Source organism: Phyllobates terribilis, unplaced genomic scaffold, assembly GCF_046119375.1.
Source record: "Phyllobates terribilis strain yellow unplaced genomic scaffold, ASM4611937v1 Scaffold_5__5_contigs__length_657084704, whole genome shotgun sequence".
Taxonomy (NCBI): domain Eukaryota; kingdom Metazoa; phylum Chordata; class Amphibia; order Anura; family Dendrobatidae; genus Phyllobates; species Phyllobates terribilis.
This window is the reverse complement of record NW_027362765.1, coordinates 528,353,597-528,379,877: the sequence shown is the minus strand read 5'-3', so window position 1 is coordinate 528,379,877 and position 26,281 is coordinate 528,353,597. Positions and strand designations below refer to the sequence as shown.

Here is a 26,281-nt window from a genome sequence, read left to right as displayed (position 1 = left end):
GCTAATATTATTATTATTACACTACTACATATTGGGATAGGATCTTGGAGTTGGGAATACCCCTTTAACTGCTTTCACACAAGCATATTTTAGATTAGTGTTTCATCAGTTCTTCAGAGATAATGGGGGCGATACATTAAGATTGGCGTAGTACACACTGGTCTAATGAAGCGCTTGCTGGTGTACACTGACCTGATTCGTTACGCGGCTCAATGAATCACATATGCCTTCGGCAGAAATATACGCCAACTGGTGGCTGGCATTCATTTATGGGGTAAGCTGCACCACTTTAGCGGCATAACTTATGTAATTGACAGGCGGGTGTGACCATGCACATATCCCACCAACATGGTGCTCAATAGTTGGACGGGACTGGCATTTTGCAGATGGGGAAATCATTTAAGTGTGTGTTTTCTGATCTTTGTTTGTTTTTTAAATCTGGATATATCCATGTGTGATCTGTACTACGTCAGTATTTCATTCATTTTGGCTCTGTTGTTGGAAGTGTCTGTAACCTGATCCCGCAGCTGACAATCCCTTTTCTCTGTGTCCTGCATTCTGATACCACCAGTGAATTGAGAGGGCTTGATCTGTGCAGGAGACATCAGAGGAGAGGAGGAAAGAAGTCTGGGAGAAGGAGAAATTTAGTTGAAATGTTAGTTGCTCTTCAAATACAGACCAAGCTGCTCAGCTGTTACATACTACAATAACCTGAGGAGAATAAGTTCCTTAAATATTGTTTTGTGTCAAAATTACCCCAGATTGTCCAGAATCCGTGCTCCTCTCAGTTGGTTTTGGTTTAGTAAGCTGTAGTGCCAATTCTATTTTTCAGATTCCATAAGATCATCTGGGGCAGCTTTGACGGAGATTCAGTTGGGCCATCTGGAGTGATCGTAGGCGGTGGAGATAATGGAGAGATAACATTGTACAGTACTTCACAAATTTTGACATCTGGAAAAGAACCGATTATCACTAAAAATGGAAAACACACAGGGCCTGTCCGTGCACTTGACCTCAACCCATTTCAGGTACTACAATCCTTTGATGCAAATGGTATTATTTTCCTGGTTCTTTTTTCTGTTATTTTGGCCTCTAGACCTGACTCTTCAGGTCTGCAGTGAATAGTGGATGGACTTTAGCCCTTCTGCTTGGTGCCATTTCTGTTCAATCACTTCTTTGAGTGCTTGGCCATGTATAAGCCAACCTGGCTAGACTGGAATCAGAGCTTAACTTGTCTCCAGTGTTTACACAATGATTTATGAGCCAATAAACCTTTAGGATTTCCAGTCATAAGAAATATATATATATGGCCTCTTTTAACCATTCATATCCTTTCCTCTTACAGAATAATCTCCTAGCTTCTGGTGCCAATGATTCTGAAGTTTTCATTTGGGATCTAAATAATTTTAGTGTGCCAATGACCCCAGGAGCAAAATCCCAGGTAAGCCATTAATGACGAATAGGAACATGCCTTGTAAAGAAGTCCTTTATTACATTCACTTGTGGTTATGCAGAATATGAGCGAATCGTACAAGACTATTCCTAGTCATGTAATACACCACCGAAAATGTATTTATTGGGGATGCCTAGAGCCTTATGTTGTATTTGGCCCTGACTAATTTATTTTATGTTCTATGACTGGTAAATAACGTGTGAATACAAAAAAATGTGCATGTGTTCCTATGTTTCTGGCATCTCGTAGAGACTTGAGTGTTGAGATCCCCAGCTGGAAAGAAAGGGACGTGGAGCGTTGTGCCCAGAAGCCAGCACCACCAGGAGCACCGAGGCGGCTCTGCTTTTCCTGCACCATGTCCATTTAGGTTCTGTCAATCTAACTGATATGACAAAACTTAGAAAGTTTCTGCACGTCTATCTTTATGTTGGCTATACATACAGTATGTAAGACATTCTTTCTTTTTACTTCTTGTAATGACTTAAGTAACAATATTATATATTCAGCCCGTAGAAGACGTCAGCGCTGTTTCCTGGAACCAACAGGTTCAACACATATTATCGTCGGCTCATCCAAGTGGTAAAGCTGTGGTATGGGACCTCCGTAAGAACGAACCAGTAATCAAAGTCAGCGACCACAGTAACAGGGTAGGTGCACAAACAAATATTTAAAGGGTTTGTCCGTTCTGAAATAATAAGTCTGCAGTCACTCTGTGTGACTGCAGACTTATGAATCCCAGCAGTGCACGCTTTGTGCTCTGCGGGGATTCGCCTGGTTTCTGAGCCAGGACCGGCGGGTACATATGTGTTATACATACTCCCGGCCAGGGCCTGTCTTAGTGGGTGCGGCTTACTCCATACACTTGCATTGAGCAAGGCTGCGTCCCGTCTAGTGATGTGGCCATACAGTGGGTGCGACCTCGCTCAATACAAGTGTGAATCCTCTCTGCGCACAGGGCAAAGAGTGACTGCAGACTTAATATTTTAGAACGGACAACCCCTTTTAATGAAATACTTTTATTTTTAGTCTGTACTGTACATGTTCATACACACAATGTTTCTCTTTTTCGTTACATGATTATGGGGGTACCCATTTTACCTGCAACAGAAACCTAATTCCCAGCGGGCACATAAACGTCAGATATTGACTCATTGACTTGTATGGGAGATGGCTGTGGGCTCTCTCTAGGTATGGGAGATGGCTGTGGGCTCTCTCTAGGTATGGGAGATGGCTGTGGGCTCTCTCTAGGTATGGGAGATGGCTGTGGGCTCCCTCTCCTTCGGGCTCTCTCTATGGACATGATCATTGGGCAGGAGGTGTGCAGGGACTCCTGAGCTGTCTCCGTCACCTATTGTCAGTGCTATGATTCTGCCATCTTGCCCTTGGCTGGTAATGAGATGACTGGTGGCTAATATACTCCAAAGACATACTCATAGGGAATGTAGATTGTGAGCCTCAATGGGGACAGTGCTCATAATGTCTGTAAAGCTCTGTGGAATTAATAGCGCTATATAAGTGAGTAAAACAAATAAATAATATCAAAACCAGATCGCATCTAGATAATGGAAGAAGAGAAAATCAATGATGACATTTCTTTTTAAGTCATGCCTCTGTCTAACTGATCCAAATTTCTTCTCAAAGTCTAGGAGTACCAGGGGAGTGTTCAAAATTCATGTAATCAGACACCCTCTACGTGGATTAAAGGGGTTGTGAGGGACTTTTAATTTGTACCTTTTTCTGTCTGTACTCATGTGCTGAAGTTCAGAATTTTTCTTTCTTTCCTCCTTCTAGATGCACCTTTCAGGGATGTTGTGGCACCCGGAGATAGCGACTCAACTTGTCCTCTCATCTGAAGATGATCGTTTACCAGTTGTTCAAGTTTGGGATCTTCGATTTGCTAGTTCCCCGCTAAAAATATTGGAGAATCACACAAGGTAAAGATGAATTGTGTCCTCCTTCCTGACGGTTGTACAGTGCTTCAGTTTTCTCACTTGCTCAATTGCTGTTTCCTTGGTTAATGGGAACTTTTCACTAGATCCATACCGCCCAACCCACAGGCAGCACGAATGAGAAGTCTGGCTGAATGATTGCTGCTAGGGCTATTTTACTCTGAAACGCTCTGGTGTTTTAGAGACGACATTGCTTGAGGAGTGAGCCGGGGACCATAGGGACAGACTTGACTTCTCCAGCGCTGGTCCTGGCCGGCTTCTCTCCGCCCCACTCCAGGTGATTCACAGGTCTCTCTCATGTTTTTACATGGGAAGAGACCTGCCAGTGGTGCCGGAAGAAGCTGGCTGGAGGCAGCATTGGACTAGATTCCTCTTTATAGTCCCCGACCGTCTCTTTAAGCCTCTTCATTTCTCTGAAATGTCTCCATGTTTCAGAGAAAAACATACCTGGCTGCAGTCGTGCAACCAGGCTCTGATTTCATGCTGCCCGTGGTTTGGGCACCATGGATTGACTGACAGGTTCCTCTTAATGTTTGAAATGCAATCCTCTATTCCCTGGGCAGGAACGCCAGCTCTATCGGGAAGACCACTGATGGGTGAAATGAATAACATTGCTTATCTTGGTGCAATAACACTTGTGAAGGGGTAGGATATGTATTAGGCGGCAAGTGAACAGTCATTTCTTGAAGTTGATGTGCTGGAAACAGGTAAAGGGTAAGTGTTAGGATGTGAGCGACTTTTATAAGGTGATATTGTGGTGACCAGACAACTGGGACAAAGCAGGACTTGTGGGATGTTTCCAGTATACAGTGATTTGTGTTTATAAGAACTGGTCCACAGTGATCCAATGACTAGATCTATGTTTTTCAAGGCTCATTGGCATCCTTCAGGAATGAAGACTAACCCATTTGGCCAGAACCCGCAGATGACTACTTTGCCATAAATTGCTGAACACGTTATTAGTGGCTTTGATTGATAGAAAGGTGTCGGAGCATGAAGTGCTTCTCCACCTGCTGCGTAGCTGCAGACCTGTCAGGGGGTCCGTGCTGACCTCTTTCCACAGCCCATACCGTGGAGCGTTACATAAACTGCAGCTGTTTACATTGGTATCATATTTTCTCTCTATAGGGGTATTCTGTCCATTTCCTGGAGTAAAGATGACCCAGAATTACTTCTCAGCAGTTCTAAAGACCATCGCATACTTTGCTGGAATCCAAGCACTAGTGAGGTTGGTAAAGTTTCAATTCTACACCTTTATCTTATATAATTTCATGTAAGAGGGGATATTCCCTTCGAAGCTCATATTTTCAGTGTGGCACACAGAATAGGAAAGGTTTAATATAGGTGCCATTGTGTTTGTGGCTATACATAGAAACTAGATGTGAGAGATATAAACCCCCCCCCCCCCCCCCCCACAAAACTGCTCACCTGAAGCCTTCTACATATAAACCAATGCCTTACGTGACTTGTTGCAAGGAACACTTCAACTCTGATGGACAACGATGGGAAAATGTGTGCCCGCCAGCAGCTCCAGGTGACCACCGCGGTAATTTTGTTTCTAGAAAGCCTCTTTGAAACAGCCTTTTAAAGAGTAACTGAAATAGATAATTTTTTTATACTTATTATTTTGATATAATTATCATTCAGGCATTGCAAAGCTGTGAAATGTTATAATATACTTCATTACCATATTTGATCTCCTTCCAGGCCCAGATGCCATGCTGCAGTGCTGTTTTCTGAAATAAACTAATCTGAGCAAAGTCTTGTATGCATATAAATTAACAAATACAGCTGTCACTCGCCCTCCGAGGTCCAGCAATGCCCCTATGCTCCTGCTTCGGTCTTTACTGATTGCAGTGGCGACATCATGATCACAGCACATATCACCGCTGCAACCAATCGACAAGTTCAGCTGTTTGTTCTGGCTATATTGTCAGTCGCGGAGCTCAGTGACTGGTTGCAGAGATGATGTGTGCTATAGTCTAGATGTCACCGCTGCAATCAGTAAACCGGAGCAGGGTCAGAGAAGCATCGCTGGACCCAGAAGGGTGAGTAACAGCTGTATTTGTTACTCTTATATGTATACAAGCCTTTGCTGAGAAATAGTTTATCCAAGAAAACACTTCGGCTGGCTCCACAACGAGTAACTGTATATATTGGGTATGTTGTCCTTTGAATCGTATGGCAATATGTACTTTTACTTAAAGGGAACCTGTCACACTGTACATGCAGTCTGATCTGTGGACAGCACGGTATAGAGAAGGAGAAGCTGAGCTAAATGATATATAGGTTTGTGTGAAAAGCTTCAGTGTAACTCGTATTTTATTAAATGATCTTGCTGGTGTCCTTATACACGAGTCAATTGGGTGGTCCTACTAATGATTGACAGATATCTCTGTATGCACAGTCGTGCAGGGAAGACTGCCACTCACCAAATAGGACCACCCACTGGACTTGTATGCATACATACACCAGGGATTTCAGTGAATAAAATACAAGTTTTACTGAAACTTCTCCCACAATAATGTATAACAATCTGGCATGCTCCTTCTGCTATATAACATTCTGCCTGCAGATCTGATACCATTTTCATGTCAGGGTCCCTTTAGGCAATCTATTGCTCAAATACTGAAGAAAAAAAAAACTGTTTTATTCTGTATGCAGATTAGGCTGAAGTGCTTCTAGGTGTGATCGGAGCACTTCCTGAATCTCTCTGCCTTCTTAGCTCTCTTCCACACCTTCCTCGTGGTTTTAGGAAGAGGTTTGCCACACCCAAAGCTTTATTTGCATTTGAATTAAACGTCAGTTTTTTTCAGTAATGGAGCAATGAAGGCTTAATTAAGGGTACAGATTGACACGTGCTGATAGATCCCCTTATAACTACCCATTTAATACCCCCTGTTCCAGTGATGACAGCACCAGGACTCTCGACGTTTAAGTGACATTGCTTACAGCTCACGTGCGGCATAACAGTCAGTGGCTGCTATTGGGCTGCAGCACGAACACCTCCCTTGCACCTCTGAATTTCGTCCAAGGGAAGTGTGAGCGTTACAGCCCATTAGTGGCCTCTGATTGGGTGCAGCGCATATGTCTTTTAATAATGTCACGTGAGCGCCAGGTGTGGTCCGGTAGAGGAGACAATTTTTTTTAATTTTTTTTTATATTCCTTCCACTTTTACATGAATCAATTTGAAGAGGACCTGTCATTTGCTCCAAAAGGTTTGTTAAACCTTTAAAAAATCCCTGATCTCCCTTGATTTTGCCATTTTGTGCTCAGTCTCTGCATTGCAGAGATATTCATTCACATTTTGTTTATTTTGAAGTACAGTATGTGAAATCTCTGCTTTGCAGTCAAATTGGATGTTTCTTCAAAGTCTCTCAGTGGCCATCTCTTTCACCTCTCCCAGACGCTGCCAATAACAGCTTATCTAGCAGTCTCGTACTTTGCCGAGCTGTGATTGGCAATGTTTGAGAGGGAGGAGTGATGGTGCACACCCCCAGAGAAGACGCTGAATAAATGCCCAGTTGGCCTGTAAGCAGGGATTTCACATCACTTCACTTCTGAAGAAACAAATGTGAATAACGCAGCACAAAAGGAAAGAGCTACAGAATCGGGACCTCAGGGATGTAGTAAAGTGAGGGCAAAAGAAATAAAAACAAAGTGCCAGAATTGCATTTTTTTTTTTTTTAATTAGTTGTTCTGGCTCTGGGAAGAGGGTTGGGGGAGGGGGGGGAACTGAAGCTCAGAAATTGCTAGTCCTAAAGGGGTTAATTACTTTGAAAACCTACATATTAATATACACTGCTCCAAAAAATTAAGGGAGCACTTAATCACACATCAGCTGAGGTTTAGGAAAAGATACAAATTGTAAATCTGTGTAATTTATTGAGAATAAAATAACATTTTATTGGTCAATAGAAACAAAAATAATCAACCAATTGAGGTCTGAATTCAAAACTATTCTGAAAATCAAAAAAAAAAAAAAAGTAAAAAATTGAAATTGCCGGATCCAATTTGCTTTAATCCAATCAATGAAACCCATAATGTGACAATACTAATATAGTACCAGAATTTGGTATCGATAATTCACCATAATATACAAATAAAAACAGGCGAAATATATATAAAAAAAAATATTTATTAACGAAGAATTGAAACCAATATAACGTTAATGATAAGACTGCCAGCAATATGGTGGCATATGGTGGCATAAAGAAACTATAGAAATGTTGTAATAATATCACATGACCACTGGGGGCACAGTGCCAACATTGGAGCGTTGGCGCCAGTCTGGCTGGTAAGTATATTGTGGGGTTTTTTTTTTGAGTGATGAGGGGTTGTCCGGTAGTGGCATTCCTTAGAGGAGTATTGAGCAGAATCTCGATAAACTGATCCCCAGAAGACCTTTTGAACATAATCCCTGAATTGAAATTAAGAACAATTGAGTTGAAGCTCAAAAGGGCAAAAGTAAAAATTTGGATTATTATTATTATTTATTTATTTTTTTTAAACACGCAAAGAATTTAAATAGCTAGTAGGATATAACAATATGGGCACAAATCCAATTCAGTATCAGTAATGACTAAGGGAGCTGTATGAACTGTGGGATAATAATAATAATAGTTTATTTTTATAGCGCCAACATATTCCGCAGCACTTTGAAATCAGAAAGGAGATTCTGTAGTCTATATCCATCAGGCTGCGGAAGTTCCTTCCTTGATGGAATCTCCTTTCGGCTCGGGTTACTCACTGACATGTGTCGCTTGACAGCAATTCTCAGAATTTTCGCGCAACAAAAATTATCTGTGCAACCTGTCTGCGATTCTCTGTCGCACAACTATTTTAGGGCTGTGAAAAATAAAAAAGGGCCAAATTGCAGAGAAGTTGCATGTGCCTTGCTTTGCCGTCTGTGACAAATGAGACGCATGTGACTTGAGACTAGCGATGGTCCCAACATATTTGGAAATTTTTTTGTGACGCCATACAAAATTATTATGGGCAGCACGATGGCTCAGTGGTTAGCACAGCAGCCTTGCAGCACTGGGGTCCTGGGTTCAAATCCAACCAAGGACAACATCTGCAAGGAGTTTGTATGTTCTCCCCGTGTTCGCGTGGGTTTCCTCCGGGTTTTCCCGTTACCTCCCACACTCCAAAGACATACTGATAGGGAATGTAGATTGTGAGCCCCATTGGGGACAGTGATGAAAATGTTTGTAAAGCGCTGCGGAATATGTTGGCGCTATATAAAAATAAATATTATTATCATTAGATGCAATGTTGCAGTGCGACACTAGCCTACCTTACTATATGGCAAGAAGAGTTTCTAGATGGACCTATTTATAAAGAGCAGCTGTAATAGTCAAAAACACAAAGGTCCTTCAAGTTATATGGGGAGGTACTATTGGAAAATGTTTAACTCCTATTGAATGAGGTCCTAAGCAATGGTTCCTTTCCAGTTTTGATGTCAGAAACTGTGATTATGAAAGCTGTTAACAGCCCTGCAGTCATGTCGGCCGATATGCCTCATAATCACTGGTGTAAAACCAAGTTTTGAAATTTTTGCAGAGACCTTATCATGAGTCAGAGTCAATAGGCCATACAAATTGAAATGGTTTTATTCCGAGCTGGTCTTCAGCCCTCAGTATTTGAAGGTTTTTTTTTAAAGTGTGCAGACATGGGGCTGAGGGATTGTGAAGGCCACTGTTCACATAGTGCAGCAGTTTGACTTGTTTTCAGGTCTAGAAATTACCTGCCCCAAATCTCTCTCCTTTTTCCTTTGGAAACTGTGGTGAAACATGCACATTCTGAACTTGCCGCTATTGCAACAGTTTCAAATACATAGGGATCAATGTCTTTCAAGTAAGATTCAAGTAAGATCATTGAATAACCTGGCTTCGTCCTATGTAAATTGACTTTTTTTTTTTTTACTTGGAAAAAAAAAATGTTTAGACTGAAGACATTTTTACCTGATTGTAACAGAAAACATGGGGTTACTGTTCCAAAAATGAACAATGTCTCAGTGTCCGCCTCCAGTAGGCGTATACTCCCGAACATTATGCACGACAGAGCACACATTGACTCAGTCGGCGCCATTATAATCAATGGTCCTGTCGGTGCTTACCCCCGAATCTCGTTTTGTTGGTTGGGTTTGGACGAACAAATGAGGTGAAGAACGCAGTGTGAAAGGGCCCTTATCAGGATTTGGGGGTCATCTTTTATTTTTCCAAATTTGGTCTAATTCCAATACAAAAAAGTTTGGTGTGGGCAATGGCAGGAATGAGGAACTGTATATCTGCATGATAGTGTTCCAGGAAAATTTCAATGACAATGACCCAGGAGTTTTTTAAGGCAAAGTGGAATATTCTGCAATGGCTGAGTCAATCACTACATCTCAACCCCATCGAGCAGCTTTTCACATGCTTAAGGCGGAAAGACCTACAAACAAGCAACAACTGAAGTCTGCTGCAGTAAAGGCCTGGCAAAGCATCACAAAGGAAGAAGCCCAGCGTTTGGTGATGTCCATGGCTTCTAGACTTCAGGCAGTCACTGCCTGCAAAGGATTTATTTATATTATGCACTTATATAGCGCTATTAATTCCATAGTGCTTTCCAGACATCATCATCACTGTCCCCATTGGGGCTCACAATCTAAGTTCCCCATCAGTATGTCTTTGGAGTGTGGGAGGAAACCGAATAACCTGAAAGAAACACATTCAAACACAGGGAGAACATACAAACTCCTTGCAGATGTTGTCCTTGGTGGGACTTGAACCCAGGGCTTCAGCGCTGCAATGCTGCTGTGCTAACCACTGAGCCACCGTGCTGCCCTATTCTTTACAAAGTATTAAAAATGAACATTTTATGGTAAAGTTAATTTGTCTAATTACTCTTGAGCGTCTGGAATGAGGAGGCTTTGTAGAAAATTGTATATATAACATATATAATGTGTGTGTATGTAGATATGTACATCTGTATGTATAATATGTACACGTATATTTTTTTGCAAAGTTCGAAATGCATAGAAGCACAAAAAACAGTTTTCCAATGTATCCCTTAAGATGGGTGAGTGGTTGAATGTAGCATACGAACAGGTTTTTGTTCCCTTTCGATCTCTACTCCTCGCTTCCTCCACCCTGGGTCTTATTTGTTGGATGGGGGCTGAATGGTATTGGGTAATGGGAAACAAAAAAAAAAAAAATATAGGAAATGGAAAGTAAATGTACTATGTTTGTAATATTAATACCTATAAATGCTTAACAGACCTGGGTATTAATACAGTTTATGTAAGTAAGAATTCATAGAAATCTTAGTCTAATGCGGAGACTGTATACAGTAAGAACGTGGTGTCTTCATTTGTGACCTTTTATAGAATGTCAATTCTAAAACCTGATTTCCTTTGTAAATGTAGGTGGTATACGAACTGCCGGTCAAAAACCAGTGGTGCTTTGATGTCCAGTGGTGCCCCCGCAATCCATCTGTCTTCTCTGCTGCCTCTTTTGATGGTTGGGTCAGTGTGTACTCCGTCATGGGTGGAAGCCTAGAAGCTCAGCAGAGGAGCCAAGCTGAAAGGGTACGTCCGGAAGTGCTTCTAGAAGAATATAAAATGCCGTTTGTGACAATAGGTAGCCAACCGCTATATTGGTGCAATTGATTTGCAGTAGCCTGCCCAGCTGTTTCATCAGTAATCTGTGGCTGTTGGATAGGAGGACCTGAGGACCGCCTCCTACTCCCTGGCATCTGTGGTTTTTCTTTTGATTAGCTCTCCATCGCCAGACCGGTTAATGAAAAGAACAGCCATGCATACTAGACATAGTGTAGTATGTATGTAGTAATGTAATGTAGTGTAGTGTCAGTGTATTAATATGCTCATCAGTTTCCAGTGCCACTGCGAGCCTCTTCTGAGTCGCGTGACTTCTATTCTGACCAGCCGGATCACACTGCGCTCTGTGAGAGCTGGAAGTCACGTTTCCAATGTCAGCCTATGGAGTCACATTCTGACGCTCCATTGACTTACCTTATAAAAGCCACTTTTGGATCACGCACAGAGCACAGGGTAATCCAGCTAGTCCAAAGAGAAGTCCCATGAGTGAGAAGAGGACTGCAACAGTGAGCGAAACCTGGGAAGACTGCAATCTGTGAGAATATTACCGCACTTAAACCACCCTACACAAAAGTATTCACAGGTTTAGAGAATGAAATAAAAATAATGGTAGTGCTTCTTTAACTCTAAAGGGGGGGACTGATTTTTCTCATGAAGAGAAAGCGTAATGGGGATAAAAATTTCCAGTTGTGACAATCGGTGCTGGTCCCAGCGACAGCCCTCTGATCAACAAGAGATATAGATAGATTGTATCTATCTCTTCTTTACATGGCCAGTTTTGCCTACCATGACAACCCTTTGAAAATACAGGTGGAATGTCAGATCTTGCCTTTACTTCTTGCCTATAATTTTTTACCCTAGATATCATCTTCTTTCAACAACCTGGATCCTTTTGGGACTGGACAACCTCTACCTCCTCTCCAAGTGCCACAGCAGGCCACACAGACCACTGTTATTCCACCCCTGAAAAAGCCCCCTCGCTGGATTAGAAGACCAGTTGGCGTTTCCTTTGCGGTGAGCTGGTGTCCTCATACAGCAATAGTTTTAGAATTATTTGCTGTCCGGTCACTGTACTTTGTACTACGCAGGTTTTATAATCCCTCGTGATCATTGAGGTTTGATCTGTTTCTATGTGAAAGTAGCGGCATTCTTTATTTATTTTGGGCATATCTTTTGCAGAATTTTCGAGTCCTATGTGGTCTTTGGACTTGCTATAGAGCCACAATAATAAAATATACTTAGCTTTTAAGAGGGTGTTATGCACTTGTGATAATTTAACTAACTAGTTAATTAAATTATTTAGCATTTGATAGTTGCCTGCTTGCCTGCGATCTTCCCCTGACTCCTTTCATACACTGGGCTCAGCTGAACACTCCTGTGCCCCTTCATGAGAGAGACGCTGCCAGGCATCTGACTGCAACTTATGACCAGGAGAAAACAAGATTCTGCCTTTGTAATTCAGCAGGCCATATTCCTTCTCTCCCACACGCCCGGCCTCCCAATGTCTTCTATGGGGGAAAGGAGTTGGGAGTCCCCCCCTCCACATTAGTCTGTCGGCCAATACACGAGGGGTTGCCTAGACTTTTTAGTCTAATGTGTATGGGGTCTTTAGACCTTTATCCACTAATTTGTATACCACAGTGTATAAAGAGATCTAAAAAAAAAAACACATGAAAGAGACACATGAGGGACTGATAGTGCTGTGGAGGGCTGAGCCGACTGACTGAACTTTTGATGATTATTATTATATATTTCTTTTTGTCACTTAATATTGAGAAGAATTGCATATGTTGACCAGCTGCTACTGTTAGTAAATGTTACTACAAGGCTTATTGTTCCATGGACTTGTAGCTGATAATCCAAACTATAAAGTGTATAAAAGGCAGTAAACTTAATTCAGCCCCTGTTCCATAATCAACAGCTACCTCTATACAGTAAGGTGCACCCATGGCACCCCACACTGTATGAGGTATAACACAGTTCCCCACCAACTACTGACTGATAAAAAATAAATAAAACTACTCCCCTCATCCAATGCAGTGCTCTGGTCTGGGCAGCGTGAGGACTGAGGCTCCGCACAGCAGGCTCGATCTAGTGACATCATCGCGCCTTCTTTGCTGAGATACTCAGTCGCACAGACTGAATGGTGCACTAGGGATTCATTCATCCACTCTCAGTATTACCATTGTATTCACCTGTATCTGCGTCCTGAGGATGCAGAAACCACTGCAATGTAGACTCTGGGCAGGGGTAGGTCGCTTGGTGCGGTACACCACTGTTTCTGGCCTTTGGCTGTCCCAGGCCGGATAGGAACAGCCATAGGGCTGGATATGGCCCGAGGGAGAGCGGCTCTCCATCCATTTATTTGTAAAACCAACTGATAACAAACTTTTACTGTACTTCAGTAGCCAATCTATCAGAGTTAGCAGAATTGTTTCCAATAATTCCCAAAAGCAGGTCTGTTTGAAAAAAATATGTGACCCAGGGCTATCCATGTGAAATATTGGGTAAAGCCGTAACCCAACAACCACTGAGACAAGTCAGCTACCAGTCGTCCATACATGACACCCGAGGCAGATGAGGTGGACTGCATCTATATTTCTGGATTTAGAATAGCTATCTGAATGAACTTCCCTTACCAAAAATCTCACTCAGTATGTCATGTTTTGCACAATCTTGCATATTTAGATGTTGGATGTGTTACCTACTTTCTATAAATTATGTGCATATATTCCCTCCTCATGGAGATATTTTCCTATTCAATCCTTACACAACCATTTAACGGTTCTAAACTTAGGCCGTATGGGCCCAGGGAATGTATGGAGCGAGCTTGGGAACTGGGCCCGTAGAATGGCCGGTTGTTTCTGGCTGTGTTGTACAGCCGGTATCTGCCTGTAACAGCAGTGACCAAATCTAGCTCCGATCTCTGCTGTTTATACTTTTAAATGCTGCTGTCCGACAGTGTCAGAGACATTTCAATGACTGGTTTACTGTGTGTGTGCACCGACTCCCATCTTCCCCTTCCACAATGCTATCTCTGGGTGCTGATGGGTTGTCACTGCAGACGGGGGTGCTTTGAGGCTGCCATGTTGGTAATTCTTTTGAAGCTCAGCCTTTGGCTGGACTTTGCAGGAGAATGCTGATTTAACTCTCTACTGCAGGGATGTCACACTCAAATACACAGAGGGCCAACATTAAAAGCTTGGACAAAGTCGTGGGCCAACTTTGATATTTATTAAAAAAAATGTCTACAATTGAGGAAGTTTTACTTTATCAAATATAACGATGAACCTTTTCATATGGAAACCAACTTAAAGGGTTGTCCCACAAACAAAGTACATTTTAATTAATAGATCTTAGCATATTGGAATAATATATGTTATGTAAGTGCAGTAAAAAACATATGGCCTAATTTAAATAAGTGATAACAAAGGATATAAAATCTTGAATAATGAAGTGTGATGCAAACAAAAGTTCCTCCTTAGTACCCTCCACACGCACGATATGATGACACTACTGTTCCCCCCTCAACCTCCCCGGCAAAGGATAGTGACCCATCACAGTATGATTCCCCAACTGTTGTTATCCCCTCACAGTATAATGGACCCCACATAGTGCGCCATACAGTATAATAGGCCCTGCATTGCCTTCCATACTGTATAATGGGGCCCACATGGTCTCCATACAGTATAATGGGCCCCACATAGTCCTCCATACAGTATAATGGGCCCCACATAGTCCTCCATACAGAATAATGGGCCCCACATAGTCCTCCATACAGTATAATGGGCCCCACATAGTCCTCCATACAGTATAATGGGCCCCACATAGTCCTCCATACAGTATAATGGGTCTGCATTGCCTTCCATACAGTATAATGGGCCCCACGTAGTCCTCCATACAGTATAATGGGCCCCACGTAGTCCTCCATACAGTATAATGGGCCCCACGTAGTCCTCCATACAGTATAATGGGCACCACGTAGTGCCCCATGCATTATAATGGGCCCCACGTTGTGCTCCATACAGTATAATGGCCTCACATAGTGCTCCATACATTATAATGGGCCCCACGTTGTGCTCCATACAATATAATGGCCTCACATAGTGCTCCATACAGTATAATGGGCCTGCATTGCCTTCCATACAGTATAATGGCCCCACATAGTGCTCCATAAAGTATAATGGCCCCGCATGGCCTTCCATACAGTATAATGGCCCCACGTAGTGCTCCATACAGTATAATGGCCCCACGTAGTGCTCCATACAGTATAATAAGCCCATTGCCTTCCATACAGTATAATGGCCTCATATTACAGTATAATATATATATATATCAGTATAATGGGTATGCATTGCCTTTTATATAGTATAATGGGCCCCACATAAAAAATAAATACTCGCCTGTCCTTGTTCCCCTGCAGCGCCGGTCTCTACAGTGCATCTTCTGATCCTCTGCACTCTTCGGCACAGTGGGCGAGTAGTAATGACGTCATCGTGCCCGCTGCACCGAGACTTCAGACACAGAGGGAGAATGATGGCGAAGTTAGTGTCAGCTGACGTGCCCTCCTCAATCATTGCTTTTAACTGTATTGACATCCAGTTTGCTGATACAGTTGAAAGTGCAAAGCCTGGTGGGGGGATATCATTGCGGGCCCTGCCCAGTGTCTTGGGCCACATATACTCACTAGATTTAGCCCGCGGGCCAGAGTTTGACATGTGTGGTGTAAGTGATCAAATGATCGGATGGCAGGTTAAAGTCTTCTAAGGGGATTGAAAAAGTAAAAATAAAGAAAATGAATGTATTAAAAATATTGTAGACGTATATAAAATTTTGTGTCCTTAGACTTGATATTGGATCTTTTTGGTTAATAATATTGTATTGTTTCACAATCACTGAGTAATGAGTAATTCAAATATAAATATTTTCAGCAAAAGCTAAACGTATGATCTTCTTTTTCTTTCTTCCTGTCAGTTTGGGGGAAAGTTGGTTACTTTTGACTCTCCCACAGCTGTTGCACAGCAGACACATGAGCCCACTCCTCGCCAAGTGTGCATCAGTCAGGTGACCACGGAGAAGGAGTTCTTACTGCGATCTGATGAGTTACAAGCTGCGCTGCTGTCCGGCAATCTCCTGGGCTTTTGCCAAAGTAAAGTTCAAAGCTCTTCACACGCTTTCGACAAAAGTATCTGGAATTTCCTCAAGGTATTGCATTTAATATTTGCCATCAACAAAACAAATGTATGGGTGTCTCTGTATGTTCTGATTCTTATATGATAACGGGCCTCTGTAAGTCAGAACATCAGTGAGATACCCCAACAAGCGAGCATAATTGTAGACCTCAATAAGCCCCTGGGTCTGTGCAGCCACCGGGAACATCGCATAACCTGGTCATCCAGCTGTGCTGGACCCTCGGTAAGCAGCCATGGTCAGAGAGTGTCTTTAATTTTTTTTTTTCTGGTAGGAGTAATAGTGCATTCAAAGTGTCATGCATGTTCTTCTATACAGTATAAAAGCTGGTATGCTGACACGTCACTGCCCCGTGTAAGCCAAAAGGACACTTGTATTCAGTCTTCTTATGTTGGTCGCTTGTGTTTATCAGGTAGCAGTAATGCTTCTTGCATATTAGATTGTACATCCAGATAAAACGAAGCATCACACTACCCAAAGGGTTTTTTCCAAAAACAAGTTCGCCCCTATCCATAGCATAGGGGATAACTTTCTGATCGCTGGGGGTCCAACTGTCTGGATTCCCATCAATTCCAAGTTTAAGAGCGACATCCACTCCATTCATTGCCATTGGGAGTTGCTGGAGAGAGTGGAGTACAGCGCTCTGCTTCCCCTGGCAGTCCTGTAGGCAATGAGTGCAGTGGAGGTCGAGCCAGTGCATCTCCGCTCCATTCAAAAGAGCCCCATTTTTGGGATTCTAGAGCCCCCATCACTGGAAGTTCCATTGGTCAGACACCTAGCAATCAGTAAGTTATTACATATCCTCAGTGTAGGGGATACATTTTTTTGGGGAGGGGAGAAAAACCCATTAATTTTTCCAGTCTACAGATGTTTGGTGTGAATTCATAGCTTTGTGTACTTTTGCTGTCCTGAGACATGGCATTGCTGATTCTATACTTCATCTTTTCCACCGCCTATAGAGAACAGCAGCGCTGTCCAATCCTCCAACGTTCTCAGATCTGCAGGCTTTTAGTCTGCACTGTCATTCAGGGGTTTTTAGCTTTTGGGCTGACTCGTAAAGAACATCCACATTTTCTAATTAGTTTTTAATTGCATGGCACTGTCAAAATAAAAAAAAAACAAAAAAACATTCCATTTATATTAATTACAAAATAAAAAACCCATATGTGCCGGAAGTATTCCTTTTGAATGATGAGAATATGTAATAAACTCAATAAAAATGGTAATTTTGTTCTAGGCATAGTTAGATAGCATTTATCATGCAATGCCTGAAGTCAAAGGTCTGTATCTTAGCTGTGTAAGTAGTTTCTCCGATTATGTTGTAGTGTGTGAATTCCTTACAAGATGCAGCACTGATAACTGTACCGTAATTGTTATGAACTTTGTACGGACTGGATCACGTGAGTAAGACAGATTTGTATCCACTTGCCGTAAGCTATAACGTTTCCATTGAATGAGTACTATAAAATATCTTAAACTGTAAGGAAGTAAGACCAAAGTATATTGCAAAATTCACCCCTTTAAAAGTTACCCCTGACTCCTTTCATCGATGAAAAAATAAAAAGATCTTTGAAGAAGAGGAGGAAGAACAATGTTTGCTGAAATTATGATATACTTTTAAGGGCCTGTGCACACGTTGCGGTTTTGTCACTTTTTTTCTGCGCAGATTTGTCACAATACCTGAAGGGTTTCCTGATGTCAGCATAGTGAATGAGATTCCTGAAGTCTCATGCACACGTTGCTTATTTTTGACCTGCAGATTTTTATTTGCGGCATGTCCATTCTTTCAGCGTTTTTGCTGCAGATTTTACCCATAGTAGAGTGGGGAAAAATCTGCAGCAAAAACGCACCTATTTTACACTGCTATTTTCCTGCCAAGAGATGCAGAAATTTCAGCACCGCATCCTTAACTTGTGCACATACCCAATAGTTTGTGGATATACTTATGACATCAACTTATCATTAACTCATCCTGACGACTTGTTTCATTACAGGTTAACTTTGAACAGGATGCAAGGGAAAAATTCTTGAAATTGCTTGGCTATAGCAAGGAAGAGCTGCATAAGAAGGTCAGGTTTACTATGTCAGACAGATGATGACCACAGTAATTCTTATGTTTATTCTATTGGAAAGAAGTTTAGAAAATCTGCTAATGCCTAGATGTTGGTCATTAGGCCAATAGCGATCCCTCAAAATTGATTTGTAAACTCTCAAACTTAAAGGGGACAATAAATTAAAGTGTTTTCTCTAGAAAATTGTCATTTAAATAGTTTGAAAAGTCAGCAAAACTTTTTTGCCACTTTTGGCATTTTCACACTAGTTTGAATCAACTGGGGATGTGCCGGGGCAGGGCATGGCTATGACGGCTTGTCAAATTCATTAAAAGCTGAGACGTTCCTGAGTTTAGTAGCATTTCTGGCGAGCCACATGCCACTGAGTAGATATACCGAATTCAGTGTGGCGTACGCCTTTTTAATGAATTCAGCGCATCATACTCCTGCAAGCCCTTTATTAAGACTGACGTGCACAATGCCAGTCTTCATCAATCGCCCCCATAGTGTCTGAAAGTTTATTAATTGACATTTTAAGATCCAAAAATCCTCATTTTCTCCAACAGCAGACGTGTAGGCACAGTCTGGCAACCTCTGTGTACATTAGGCGGCAGACAACTACAGTTGTGCTCAAAAGTTTACATACCCCGGCAGAATGTTCCCATTCTTGGCCTTGTTTCAGAGAATATGAATGCTAACAAAAAAAACTTTTTCTCCACACATGGTTATTGATTGGGTGAAGCCATTTACTGTCAAACTACTGTTTTCTCTTTTTAAATCTTAATGACAACCAAAAACATCCAAATGACCTTGATCAAAAGTTCACATACCCCAGTTCTTAATACCGTGTATTGCCCCATCTAACATCAATGACAGCTTGAAGTCTATTGTGGTAGTTTACCATTTCTCAGATGGTAAAGCTGGCCATTCTTCTTGGCAAAAACCCTCCAGTTCCTGTAAATTTCTGGGCTGTCTAGTATGAACTGAGCACTTGAGGTCTCCCCAGAGTGGCTCAATGATATTGTGGTCAGGAGACTGAGATGGCCACTCCAGAACCTTCACTTTGTTCCGCTGTAGCCAATGACAGGTCAACTTGGCCTTGTGTTTTGGATCGTTGTCATGTTGGAACGTCCAAATACGTCCCATGCGCAGCTTCCGGGCTGATGAGTGCAAATTTGCCTCCAGTATTTGCTGATAACGTGCTGCATTCATCTTTCCTTCAACTTTTACCAAGTTTTCTGTGCCTTTGTAGCTCACACATCCACAAAACATCAGAGATCCACCTCCGTGCTTTACTGTAGGAATGGTGTTCCTTTCATCATAGGCCTTGTTGACTTCTCTCCAAATGTAACTTTTATGGTTGTGGCTAAAAAGTTCAGTATTGGTCTCATCACTCCAAATTACCTTGTACCAGAAGTTTTGAGGCTTGTCTCTGTGCTGTTTGGCGTATTGTAGGCGAGATAATTTGTGGCATTTGCGCAGTAATGTCTTTCTTCTGGTGACTCGACCATGCAGCCCATTTTTCTTCAAGTGCCTCCTTATTGTGCATCTTGAAACAGCCACACCGCTAGTTTTCAGAGAGTCCTGAATTTCAGCTGATGTTATTTGTGGGTTTCTCTTTGCATCCAGAACAATTTTCCTGGCAGTTGTGGCCGAAATTTTTGTTGGTCTACCTGACCGTGGTTTTGTTTTTACAGAGCCCCTGATTTTCCATTTGTTAATCACAGTTTGAACGCTGCTGACTGGCATTATCAATTCCATGGATATTTTTTTGTATCCCTTTCCTATGTTATACAGTTCAACTACCTTTTCCTTTAGATCCATTGACAATTCTTTTGCTTTCTCCATGATCACAATCCAGAAACATCAGTGGCTGGATGAAAGATGCAAGAGTCTGTCTGGATCTCAGAAACTCACTCAGCTTTTATGCACACACACTGATTACAAGAAAACAGGTCACAGGTGAGGATGTTACCTTTAGTAGCCATTCAAACCCATTTGAACCCAAATTCTGTGCATGTTATCAGGCCAAAATCACCAGGGTATGTGAACTTTTGATCAGGGTCATTTGGATGTCTTTGGTTGTCATTAAGATTTAAAAAGAGAAAACACAGTAGTTTGACAATAAATGGATTCGCTCAACCAATAACCATGAGTGGAGAAAAAGTTTTTTGTTATCATTCATATTCTCTGAAACAAAGCCAAGAAAGGAAAATTTCTGCCGGGGTATGTAAACTTTTGAGCACAACTGTATGTATATTGTACACACCACTGCATGCGTGAATAGAACGGGTTACTAAACAAGAATTTTGCTGAGACTTTTTCTACGGTGATTGGTGGATCCTGCGTAATCAGCTGTGTATAGAGGTCTTATCTGTCATTGTAATCCTGCTTGTGATAATTGTAAATTTTTGTTGTTTTTTTTTAATACAGAATGTAATATGAAAAAAAAATACATCTAACAGAAAAACCTGATTTAAACGGTCATTTTCTCATGATTCATTCCCTTTAAAATCTCCTTTTATCCGTGCCCGCTCCCATAACCATGCATGCTTGGTAAAGCATTCATGTGTTTTCATCATGGAGAAGAGACCAAACCTCTGGCAGCTACAAAAACAAGGGATTTGGTGTAGTGAGATACAACATGCCGATCCTTCATTCCCCAGAACATCTGCCATTGGGAGAATCACCAAAACCAGTTAGCGTCTCCTACTCTAATATGCATGGGTCCATTTACTGGCTGGAGTGTTGCATTGACATATGTTTATTGCCTTCTGAATGCTTTTCCATATTATGACCCCCATACACATTATGACAACTATCTCTCCCAACTCCCCCTTACCTAGGAATGGTCGCTTGGTCGTGCATTCCTTTGTTCTCTATGAGAGAGCTGCTGTCAGAAATCTGTGTGGCTGCATTTTGTGTCTTTACCAAAATACAGGATTGAATGTCGTAAATCCAACAGGCCGGATCCCCCCATCCTTATGGGACTGTCAGACAACATTTGTGGGTTCGGCTGATTTTAGTCCTAAGTGTATATCGGTCTCTACCCTATACTGTATGTCTTGCTCAGTGATGGCTATATTTTGTGTAGCTATAGCGGTGTAATGGGATCACTTTCTGTAGTTTATTGCTGTCACTAACCAGGTCAGGACTGTCTGTTTCATTCATATCACTGTCAAATTGGGGAAGAGTATGCCTGTGCAACTGTTTTGAATCTCATACTTTGCACTGATGAGGGGTAACTTCCTGAAACACACTGCTTGCAAATTGAGATTCTGGTTTGGCTTTTATCCTATTGCAAGGTTTGTCAAAGAGTCAATATTGACTTTTAGAATCACTACTTCCAATAGGTGGAACTCATTCTAGTCCTCTTCACACTGAAGAGACAATTTGCATATTTATTTTCCCAGAGGAGCATGCATAGCTTATAAGTCTCCTCACTCTGACATGCCAGGCCTGGCTTGTCACTCTCCACAAGGAGAACCTTACCCCTTAGACCCAAGAATAAAGGACAGAATTAATCATGGTTTATTAGGAATTAGATGATACCAACATTAATTTTGAATAATTTGCACACTAGAGCCTTTATCATGGGAATGTTTTATAAGAAAATAATTTGGTGTCAATTCAAGTTACTTTTTTTCCCCATATCACTATCCATATAAAGAATATATAATCTTGCAATTTTCACACTAGCCACTGTGACTATTGATAATCTTTTCTGTAGAGATCACTTTCCAGTAGTCATCTCATTGTCATCACAGGCTAGATTAATTTATAGAGAGAGATCACACAGAATCCACCACTCAGAATAAGTAATGGTCAGAGCTCTCTCCTCTTCTGTCACTGCACAAAGACCTCTGCACAGATCACAGAGCATGCCTAGAAAGCTGTGCTCTAGAAGTCAATCTCCGGGATCTGTGTGCCTGCAGTAAGGCTCACCTCTGAAGGCTATTACCAGATGCTCAGTCAGGGCAACTGCAGCTTAATTGTGTATGTAAGATAGGGTAAAAAACTGATTAGGAAATATGTATAACCATTTTGTTTTAATTATTTAAAAAGGGAACGTTCGCCTATAAGATTTTATTTCTTTTAAGACTTTTTTTTTTTTATGGCAGTAAAAATTGTCATTTGGTGTATTGGATTTAAATCTTCCTCTACATTGACGCCTGTATTCTTCAACATTGACAGCTTGAACCCACTGGGATATACATATCAGTGTCCTGAGGAGACCACAAAGGACAAAAATAGGCCCATAAATTCTTTAGCCTGGTCACACGGCTAAGTTGCTTTCTAGCACAGCATCATCTATGAATGAGAGAAGGAAACCCAGTACTGCTGCTATTCATCAGCACAGCACTTTCCTTGCATGACCGTCCAATGTGACTGAATATAGGTGCAGCTGAAATGTAGGGACTGAATGTATGTGGATTCCTCTAGGCTTTAAAACATCATTGACTGCCTGGTTGACTCAAATAGTAATGGATGCTTAAAGGGATTGCAGCACTTTTTCCATAATGATTGAATATCCTTGGGATAGGTCATCAATAACAGACTGGCACCCAGCACCCCCATGATCGGCAATTATCACCGTACAAGGTGTAATGGATGCTGTCAGTGTTGCAGACCAACCTCAATTGAAAAGAATAGGAGCTGTTCCGTAGCATCAGTTGGTGGCAGTAACTCCATTAAAGAAGTTGTCCACTACTTTATTCCCCCACCCCAATGTATCCACCGGGGCCCCTAAGACTTCTTGTAAATACTGTCTGTTGCTGATAATGCCTTTGAGCAGCGCTATCGGTGGCCGTTCACAGGCATCACGTGACCCCGCGCTGACGTCACGACAAGTGAGGCGTGACTCAGCGCTCGGGTCCCCGCGGTGGCTGCTGGGTTGTGGGAGGGGTTACCCTCCGCGTCACACCCAGCATCCACCGCTCACTTTCCCAATGAATGGGGAGAGGCAGAGTGCGCGGTGGATGCTGGGTGTGACACTGGGGGAGTATCCTCGCCCACAGCCTGGCATCCACCGTGGAACCAGGAAGATTGTGACCTCCGGCTGCTGCCAGCAGTTGTCGTGACATCAGCGGATGTCAGAGTCGGCTGAAGCCGGGGGTCATGTGATGCCTGTGAGTGGCCAGTGATGGCGCCGCTCACAGGTATTATCAGCAATAGAAGGTACAGTGCCGGCAAAAAAAATCTTTACAAGTTCAATGAAACCACAAGATCTTAATATTCAAGTGGATTCAAGTGTTTTATTGTGGATATTTTATTACAATTAGTATTTTGTCATGTCACCCTTACATTTTATCACCATCTGCAGTCGTTTAGGCATGGACTCAGCAAGGTTGGCTAAGTATGTGGAGTCCATGTTTACCCACAGTGTCTTCAGCACCTCCTTTAGATTGTTGATGTTGCTGGGTCGTGTCTCTTGAACCTTGTTTTTCATTAAATTCCAGGCATTTTCTATGGGGTTAAGGTCAGGGGAATTACCTGGCCACTCTAAAATGTTAATGTTATGGTCACTGAGAAACTTTCTCACGGCCTTGGCTTTGTGGACAGGGGCTCCATCATGCATAAAGTAATCACACTGATGTATGACCCAAAAAGTAAGCATGTGTTCTTCCAAAACAGTAATATAATTGCTTGCTTTCATAGTTACAATCTTGGGTAGGAAGTACAAACCTGCCCTGCCCATGCTTCCAGTGAATGCACCCCACACCATCACACTGTCAGGGTGTTTAACAGTCTTAACTGTATATTTTGGGTCATACCGTGACACGGTACTCGGACGACGCACAAGCTTTGAGCCTCCCCTGACCAGCCTGAAATTGCTCTCATCACTAAACATCACTTTCTTCCACTCTTCAGATGTCCAATCTTGATATTTCTTACAAAAGGCAAGCCTTTTCTTCTTCATTGCTGCTGTGAGCAGGGGCTTCTTTGCGGCACGGCAACTTGGTAGACCCAGGTCCTTCTGCAGGCGGTGACGAATTGTCCTAGTTGCGATGTTCTGGAGGAGCATAGGGTACTTGTTTTTTAGTTCAACGGCAGTTATAGAAGGATGTGACATCACTTCACGCTTCAGAAGCTTATCAGTCCTTGGTGAAGTCTTCCTAGGTGCGCCAGAGCCTGACTTCCTCTGCGGTACCATCCCAGGAGGCAATGATGCCACCGACTGCTTCAGTTGATAAATTGCTTCTCTTGACACTCCCAGATCTCTAGCTACAGCAATCACCGAATCCCCCTTCTCGAGCAGAGTCAAGGCACGGGATTTCTCTTCCATTTTAAGCTTCTTTCGACCCATTGTGGGAGATAATAAAAGACTACCTAATATCAAAACTGGCTGAGCTGCACATAACAACCAATCAGAGTGCAGCTTTCGCTTTACCAGAGAAGTGAAAACTGAGCGTTGATTGGTTGATATTTGCAACAAAGCCAGCTTTAATATTAGACAGTTTTTTATTATCTCCCCCAATGTGTACACTTAGAAAATCCACATCATAATTTCACTGCGCAAGTGTAAAGATTTTTTTTGCCGGCACTGTATTTACAAGAAGTCTTAGGGGCCCCAGGGGGATACATGGGGGGGGGGTGGGGGGGAATATAAAGTAATGGACAACCCCTTTTAATATAAAGTAATGGACAACCCCTTTTAATATAAAGTAATGGACAGCCCCTTTTAATATAAAGTAGTGGACAGCCCCTTTTAAGTGTTAATTTTTTATTTATTTTTTTCAAATAAAGATCAGGATTTAAAACATATTTTTTAAAAATACATTTAATAGAAAAAACGGAATAAAAGGTTATCCACGACTTTTACATTGATGGACTAACCTTAGGATAAGCCACCAATATCTTATTAGTGGGGTTGTGACACTGAGCAGCTCAGTGATCTCGATGATGCAGTACCCGGCAGTGGCCACTATATAGCTGATGGCGCTGTGCCGCTCCACAACTGAGCACTTCAGGAGGGCACTGGGAACAGCTGATCGGCTGGAGTGCCAGGTATTGCACCCTTACCTGTTCGGTATTATTGCTTATCCCAAGTATAAGTCATGAATGTAAGTCTTTTGACCACCCCTTTTAAGCAGCAGGTCATTTTCTAATGGCACGCTACCTGAATTACGATATTGTCTGTCTGCTAAATAGCAATTTTCTGTATAAAAGTTTTATCTACTGTAGTATCCAGATGTGCCTATTGTGCAGCGGCTTGAAGTGACTACTTTATTTCAGATATCCATTGCTTTGGGGGATGGTTGGCAAAACAAAATTAGCCCATCAGATGGAGAGGATCTTATACAGAGTATCCAGTCTGTGTCTAGCCAGGTAAGATCCCTTTACTATAGCATACAGCGAAGACTTTTTCCGATAACAAAAAATGAATGATGGCTTGCTATGTGTTTTGCATTTATAGTTACATTTTGTAAGACCGCTATTTTTGAGACTTAAAGGGTTTTTCCCACGAACAAAAGTTAATTTTAATCAATAGATCTTGGAATAATAATAATTTCCACAATTGGATGTTTAAATAAAATGTTCCTGTGCTGAGATAATCTTATAAATGTGCCCCTGCTGTGTACTGTGTAATGGCTGTGTCTGACCATACAGGGACATGGTCTGATTATACCACATCTCCTGGGCAGGGGAGGAAGGAAAAGAGAGAACACAGACATTACAGCACGGGATCACAAATGATTCCTTCTTTGAAGTAAAACATTGTTTAAAAACAGGCAGGGAAATATTTTACCTCACAAAAATAATCAGCTGTGATCCCATGCTTTCCTGACTGTATCCTCTTTTTCTCTCCCCCCCCCCCCCCCCCCCCCCCCTGCCCAGGAGCTGTGGTATGATCAGACTATATTACTGCACGGTCAGACACAGCCATTACACAGTACACAGCAGGGGCACATTTATAAGATTACCTCAGCACAGGAACATTTTATTTAAACACATCAATTTGTGGAAGTTGTTATTATTATTCCAAGATCTATTGATTAAAATGAACTTTTGTCCATAGGAAAACCCCTTTTAAGG

General features: G+C 42.0%; 1 protein-coding gene across 7 annotated transcripts in view; it reads left to right on the top strand.

The window, feature by feature from the left end:
- Positions 1–26,281, top strand: part of SEC31B (SEC31 homolog B, COPII coat complex component) — an 82,905-nt gene that overhangs the window by 10,062 nt on the left and 46,562 nt on the right. For all 7 annotated transcript variants that reach the window (XM_073685751.1, XM_073685750.1, XM_073685749.1 and 4 more), the window contains 10 exons: positions 833–1,028; positions 1,346–1,441; positions 1,960–2,100; positions 3,245–3,387; positions 4,531–4,630; positions 10,812–10,973; positions 11,865–12,017; positions 15,978–16,208; positions 18,188–18,262; positions 25,481–25,573. In XM_073685751.1, the coding sequence (XP_073541852.1) occupies positions 1,418–1,441; positions 1,960–2,100; positions 3,245–3,387; positions 4,531–4,630; positions 10,812–10,973; positions 11,865–12,017; positions 15,978–16,208; positions 18,188–18,262; positions 25,481–25,573 (1,122 nt within the window). In that variant the 5' untranslated portion in view covers positions 833–1,028; positions 1,346–1,417. The remainder of the gene's footprint in view (positions 1–832; positions 1,029–1,345; positions 1,442–1,959; positions 2,101–3,244; positions 3,388–4,530; positions 4,631–10,811; positions 10,974–11,864; positions 12,018–15,977; positions 16,209–18,187; positions 18,263–25,480; positions 25,574–26,281) is intronic.